At 39.0% G+C, this 7,512-nt stretch overlaps 1 protein-coding gene across 1 annotated transcript in view; it reads left to right on the top strand.

Annotated features, from left to right (window-relative positions):
- ACSL4 (acyl-CoA synthetase long chain family member 4) overlaps nucleotides 1-7,512 on the top strand; it is a 50,005-nt gene that overhangs the window by 26,008 nt on the left and 16,485 nt on the right. Inside the window, exons 7-8 of the mRNA XM_042782503.1 lie at nucleotides 4,443-4,582; nucleotides 5,275-5,447. Of these exons, the coding sequence (XP_042638437.1) occupies nucleotides 4,443-4,582; nucleotides 5,275-5,447 (313 nt within the window). The remainder of the gene's footprint in view (nucleotides 1-4,442; nucleotides 4,583-5,274; nucleotides 5,448-7,512) is intronic.

Below are 7,512 nucleotides of genomic sequence, written 5' to 3'. Positions count from 1 at the left end.
TTAGGTTAATTCTTAGGTCCTACCACCACTTGGCAATATCCAAGTTGTCTGTGCCGTCAGGATCGCTGCCAGACCACAGCTCCATATATCTCCTTTTTCAGTGTTTTCATTCAAATTCTTCTACTAGTTGGAGTTTAGTCCACATATATATCCTTCCCTTCGTGGCTCAGGGGTCCAGGATTATCTTCTGTATCTGTGTTAATTGGTTTCCCTTTTCTTTGTTGAAGAGGATCTGTGCAGTCTATCTGCCTAGTCCATCTTACCGGAACGTACTCTAGCACTTTTATACCTTCTAAAACCCCAGTGGGACTGTGTATCACTACTGCTTGTATTATGATCCTACTTTAAACCTTAGTCCAGTATCTTTCACAAAATGGTTTTTATACATGGAATACTAGAGATCTTAAAGTTTTAAGTCCAAGTTTTTCTAAGAGTTGCAGATGGCAGATATTTATGGCTTTTTTAGTAGCTAATTACAAAATTGCCAAATGGCCAAAGAATTAGAGTAGGTCAGAACAGCCATTGCCTTTTTATCGAAAGATGCTGTAGAAACTGAAAGGAAAAGAAAGGAAAGTTGATAAACTTGAAAAGAAAGGCTTCGGACTAAAAACTAAAAAAAATGTTATAACTAATAGTGAGCATGAGAGCTCTGGTAGCATAGTGCCTAAGACACTTGACTGCTAACCAGAAGCTTGGTGGTTCAAACCTACCAGCCACTCCTCAGAAGGAAGGTTGGGTGATCTTCTGTAGTGATACTGCCTCAGAAACCCAAGGAGGGGTCACTATGAGTCAGAAATGACTCAACGGCACATAACAACAACAATAGTGAGCATAGTGCTTACTTTGTTCTTACAGAATTTTTACTATGTGGTATGTACTTTAGGAGGAGCCCAGGTGTTGAGGCATTTGGCTGCTAACCAAGAGGTCTTCAGTTTGAACCCACCAGCTACTCTGTAGGAGAAAGAAGAGGCAGTCTGCTTTCGTTAAGATTTACAGCTCAGGAAACCATATGGGGCAGTTCTCCTCTGTCCTGTAGGGTTGCTGTGAGTCAAAATCAACTTGATGGCAGTGGGTTTTGTGGTTGGGACATGCTTTAGGTGAATTTCTCACTTAATTCTAAGACTAGTAGATGAGTCCTGTTATCCTTATTTTTTAAAAAAGGAAACTTGTGCTAGGTGCTAGAGGCAAAACTTGAACTCTACCAATGTCATTCCAGAGTCTTCTTAACCACTGTAGTACAAACCAACAAACCCTTTGCTGTTCAGTCAGTTCCTACTCATGGCAACCCCATATGCCTCAGACTAGAACTGTGTTCCATAGGGTTTTCAGTGCCTATAGTCTCCCCCCTCCCCAGTGCCTATAGTCTTATTATTAGATCATAGGTCCTCAGGTACTTGACTGCTAACCAGAAGGTTGGTGGTTCAAACCTACCAGCCACTCCTTGGAAGGAAGATGAGGCAATCTACTTCCATAGTGATACTGCATCGGAAACCCAAGGAGCAGTCACTATGAGTCGGGTCTGACTCGACAGCACATAACAACCACAGGACTTTATCATGCAGCACTCCTGGGAGGATTTAAACCACCACCCTTGTGGTTAGTAGTACACTGGCTCTTTATTTAGAATTTTTTTTGAAACAGTGTATTGGCGTTACTACTCAAAAGTACAGGGCTCTCTGATAAACTGTATGAGAGAACACAGAAGGAAAAGCTAAGGTCTCAAGGAAGTAATGTCTGAATTTCATTTTAAAGGATGAGCAGCAGGCAGTTAGCACATAGGCTGTTTGTCCTTCAGTTATCGGCCCTTTACCCTACTTTGTGCCTTGGGAAGGCAACTTCTGCAAGTGAATCACCCAGGTTTCCTTTCTTATCTTTGGTTGAATTCTGCCAGTTGGAAGTACTCATGAGAGACCCAAGAGCAGGAAAAGAGAGAGAGGTCTGCATACTTACTACCTTTATTCCTTCCTGCAGGGCTGTAATTTTTGGCATTTGCCGTGACACCTGTTGAACAGTCTCTTTCCCGTGGCTACAAACGTTATCCAGGTTCCAATGACACCATCCCCTCCTCTTACCCATTCACTTTTAGGGATAGTGAAATGTGTCCCCTGTTGCTAGTCCCTTGATTACTTCACCAAACCTCATTGGTTCCCTTAATGTCTCCCATACCTCTATAAATAGAATTTTTATTTTTAAAAAATCTTTTTACTGAGATTTATTTTTTTTTGGGAGAGATTCTATTTTCTGAATCTGTTTGTTTCCTGGATCAGAATAAAAGATCAATTTCCTGTTGCTGTTGAGTCAATTCCAACTCATAGCGACCCTATAGGACAAAGTAGAACTGCCACATAGGGTTTCCAAGGTTTGTTGTTGTTGTTAGGTGCCGTTGAGTCGTTTCCGACTCATAGCGACCCCGTGCACAGCAGAACAAAACACTGCCTGATCCCGCGCCAACTCCATGATCCAAGGTGGTACTCTTTTACTGCCACATCTTTCTGAGACTGCTACATCTTTCTCCCATGGAGCAGTTGGTGGATCAAGCCACCAACCTTTTCTCTTTGCATCCAAGTGCTAGCACTGCCAGGGTTCTTTGGGAATCACATTAACTCTAAAACACTCACTTGCCGTCGAGTTGGATCTGACTCAGCGACCCCTCCTTGGGTTTCTAAGAAGGTATCACTATGGAAGTAGATTGCCCAATCTTTCTTCCAAGGAGTGGCTTCTAGTTAGCAGTCAAATGCCTTAGGCACTACCATTTATTGAGACACTGTGCTAAATCCTTTAGATACATTATCATATTTAATGCCTCACAAAACCACTCCGAGGTAGTACCTTCATTTTACAAATCATGTAACAGACTCAGATTAAATCACTTGCCCATTTTAGTACTGTAATATTCACGGTGTATGAATTCAGAATAAATTACTACTTTTTATAAGAAGTGACTTAGTTGAACATCTTGTGATGTTAGGTTGAGATAAAGGGTGATTTGAATAATAGTGCCGATTTGTTGCAACTGTATTGTGTTCCTTACTCATTGAGACCTTTCCATGCCTATGATTATCGTCTGGTGTTGCAAGGAGTATGGGAGTAGTTCTTATACAATTGTCTCCCCTACGCTTTCGAGGGATGATTATAAAAGTCAACTACTGGGATTTCTCAGTCATAGATCTAGACACATAGTTCACTTATACAATAGTGATTCCTTTTGTGGAGCTGGTAAAAACAACACTGTACGTGCTTAACTGCCTAGTAGTCTTTTAAAGGGATGGTTACTCTGTCCTCATCTGTGACTGGTCCTAGGCTGCTATTAAATTTATACACTGTAGCAGAATTTAAGAGTGTAAACTGATTATTGCTATTATGACTATTTCAAGTTAAGTATTTATGAATAAGGAGTCCTTTGGTGGTGCCAAGGGTTAAGCACTCAGCTAGTAAGAAAAAAAGGTTAATACTTTGAACCTAGGAGCTCTGGTAGCATAGTGCCTAAGGCACTTGGCTGGTAACCAGAAGGCTGGCGGTTCAAACCCACCAGCTACCCCTCAGAAGAAGGTTGGGCAATCTACTTCTGTAGTGATACCGCTTCAGAAACACAAGGAGGGGTCGTTATGAGTCGGGGCCAACTCGACGACACATAACAACAGCAACAACAAAATCTTTGAACCTACCGTGAGGCACCTCAGAAGAAAAGTCTAGTGATGTGCTTCTGAAAAATCAGCCATTGGAAACCCTGTGGAGCACAGTTCTCCTCTGATGCACGTGGGGTCACCATAAATCAGAATCAGCTCCATGGCAACTGTTTTTTATTTTTAATTTCAAAAACATGTAATTAATGATAGTCTGGAGTTTGTTTGATTTTTGTTTGTAAGTATTAGCCTTAGAGTAATGCCAGTCCCAAACCGAGTCCTACCTCTAATTTTCCAAATAGCCATTAGCAAGAGCCCTATTCTTTTCTTTTCTTTTCTATTTTTTGCTTCTATTGCTTTGGCATAGAAATGCCCATATTACAAGGATGTAAGATTCGGAACAATTGATCAAGCTCTCCACAATGTTGTAAGAAGTAGTAGTAATAAAAAGAAAAACATCAACATAGTTGAGTTTGTTCAGTACTGTTTGGGAATCAATATATTTAAGATAAGATAAAAAATTAAGTTCTTTGTGAAAACTGCGTAAGTGTTACATATTCTAGTTGAATGTTTCTTAAAATTTTAGATGAATTAGTATAGAGAAATGAAAAAAAACTATTCTTTTTTTTTAAACTCTTTTTGAAATAGAGAACAGCTGAGGTCAGTGAAATGTATTTTGTAATAAAGGAAATAAATATATCCATTATACTAAAGACTTTAACCTGAAAGGTAAAAATAAGTAAGGTATCTTCAACTAAAGACTTTCTCAGTGCTGGTATAATTCTTTTCAGATTATGAAATATGTTGCTTACCTTTTAGGAAATCATGGATAGAATTTATAAGAATGTTATGAGCAAAGTCCAAGAGATGAACTATATTCAGAAAACTCTGTTCAAGATAGGGTACGATTACAAATTGGAACAGATCAAAAAGGGTTATGATGCACCTCTCTGCAATCTGTAAGTACATTCCTTAGGCTCTGTAGTTTGAGCCTTTAAATCTTTTATGTGTTTTTAAATCTGGAAGATGAATGAGTAAATGGCAAGTCTAATTTAGTTTGAGTGTCACCACCATGACAATAAGATTGAATTTCTCTTTTGTTCAGTAATTTAATAACTGAGTAAATCTTTAAGACAAACCAGAATAGATTTTTGAATTAAGACATTTGAATATGAAAACAATATTATTTCTAACTTAAAAAAGTGAGCTTTACTTCAGAATTTATTGCACATGAACGTTTTTAATTTATTGTATTCATAAAACAGCATTGTAAGTATATGGATAATGAGTTATTTTAAATGTGCCTGGGGGATGGGGAAGTATTTTTCATTGGAAAGGGGAGATAAGATAGGTGAGTATGTGTCCCAGAGATAACTTTAACTTTTCTTTTTTGGATGTCATCATTTTATTTATTGGGTGTCAAAGCAGTTTCTAGACACTGTACATTTGCCTGCATTTATAAGATTTTTTCTAGCATTTTTTCAAGGTGTTACTAGTTATTGTTGCTTTGCTAACCTCCTTATCAACATGATGATGAAATTTAGACGTTCAAGCAAAGTTGAGAGATCCTTCTCAGAGCTTATAAATTAGTGTGTGTTGGCAAGAATAATGTGTGTATGTATTAAAGTAATTTATTCCCCTTCTTATCCAGGATACTGTTTAAAAAAGTGAAGGCTCTGCTAGGAGGGAATGTCCGTATGATGCTGTCTGGTGGAGCACCACTGTCTCCTCAGACACACCGATTCATGAATGTCTGCTTCTGCTGCCCAGTTGGCCAGGGTTATGGATTGACAGAATCATGTGGTGCTGGGACAGTTACTGAAGGTAAGCATTTTCAAAATGACATATAATTCTACATGAGCTGTAAGTATTAAAATCAATTTGCGTGACCTTTGGAAACCATGGTAACTTTGTATTAAGTAATACCAGATTCTATAAACCTACATAACTTCAGTTTTATAGACTTCAAATGAGAGTATCATGCATACTCCTTATTTATAATCATAATTACCACAATGTCAGTCCTCAAAATTGTGTCTCCTTAGTTCTTTAATGTTCTCCTTCTTAATGATACTTCGTTGGAAACCACTCTTGGGATCAAGAATCACCTTTATCCCCCTTGAATCTACATCTCGTCTGCTTTCTCTTTTATTTTCAATAACCTGTAGCAGGATTTCTGCAACCTTGGCAATCTTCAAATTTTGAACCAGCTGATTCTTTGTTGGGGATTCTCCTGTGCATTGTAGGATGGGTAACAGCCAGTTGTGACAATTCAACACATCTCCAAATAGTTCCACTACAGGTTGAGAACCACTGGGCAATAGGGATTTTTTTTTCTTTTTAAATCCCACTTTCAGCTTAAACTCATTACGTCTAAAGTCAGTGCTGTTATCCCAAATTGTCTTTCCATTGCCAAATTATATGTTTGTGTCAATAGTATTACCATCCTTAAAATCATTCAGGATATTAACTTTGGACTCATCTGACTGCTTATTTTTTAGTATCTTTAACTTGGAGTAGTCTTTCCATTTCTACATTAGCTGCTCCTTTCCCTCCATTCCACCTTTATCACCCATCCTCACACTGTTCTGTGTCTGCTCTTATCATTTCTAATGTCTCCTGCATCCTTCTATTAGATGCAGTCACCTCAAACACTGCCTGATACTCAGTGTATCCAATCTAAGCTTGCCTTTACCTAGCTTTTGAAAACTCACTGACATCGAGTCGATTCTGACTCATAGCAACCCCCTTTGGGTTTCCAAGGCATTACATCTTTAATGGCAGTAGATTGCTCAGTCTTCCTTCCATGGAGTGGCTGGTGGTTCTGGTTAACAGTCAAATGCCTTAGGCACTGTGCCACCAGAGCTCCTTACCTAGCTTTTGAGACCTCTCTAATCTGGCACCATTGTACCTACTCATGATTATTTTACACACACACACACACAGACACACACACACTCCTCCACCTGCCTCTCCCCTCCAGACAAGCTAGTCTTCTCTCTCTTTCTCATGCAAACAAGCATTCTTGGTCTCATCAATCTGCATTTTTTGTTTCATTCCCTTGGCCTTCCATCATTTAAGGCCCAACTCTTCAATAAAGTCTTTTCCAACTACTATTTACGGTGATCTTTCCAGTCTCTCAGGTCCAGTTGTTCTTACCATACCATGTGGTTTAGTATTTAAATGTTCTCTAAGTTGTTTCATGTGCATTTCTTTCCAGGTAGTTTGATGGCAGGGTTTTCCTTCTTCTATATGTTTTCCTCACAGTGTTTAACATAGTGCTTGCTAGGCATGTAATAGTGTGTTCATGAATACTTGATTAATGCAGGCAATAATCATAAATTTCAAAAGGCAATATCATCATTATGTGTATATATCTATCATTATGTATATATCAACTAGGAGCTCTGGTGGTACACTGGTTAAAGCATTCGGCTGCTAACCAAAACGTCAGCAGTTCAAACCTACCAGCCACTCTGTGGGAGAAAGTTGTAGCAGTTTGCTTCTGTGGATATTTACAGCTTTGGAAATCCTATGGGACAGTTCTACTCTGTCCTATAGGGTCACTTTCGGTCAAAATCAACTCAATGGCAGTGGGTGGGTGGTTTTTTTTTTCCTTAATATATCAGTTAACATTGATTGAACACTTAGTTTATACAAAGAAATGTTAAGTACTGTCTATATATTACCTCATTTAATCCTCATGGAATCTGTGTATATGAAGTAGGTTCTGTTACTATCCCCATTTGTTGTTGTTGTTGTTGTTATGTGCCGTCAAGTTGGCCCCGACTCATAGCGACCCCTCCTTTCCGAGGCAGTATCACTACGGAAGTAGGATTGCCCAACCTTCCTTCCGAGGAGTGGCTGGTGGGTTTGAACCGCCATTTAG

This window comes from Orycteropus afer, unplaced genomic scaffold (assembly GCF_000298275.1).
Source record: "Orycteropus afer afer isolate SDZICR_OR568_19922 unplaced genomic scaffold, OryAfe1.0 scaffold00352, whole genome shotgun sequence".
Lineage (NCBI taxonomy): Eukaryota > Metazoa > Chordata > Mammalia > Tubulidentata > Orycteropodidae > Orycteropus > Orycteropus afer.
The sequence above is the reverse complement of the archived record's forward strand: the minus strand, read 5'-3'. Positions and strand labels throughout refer to the sequence as shown.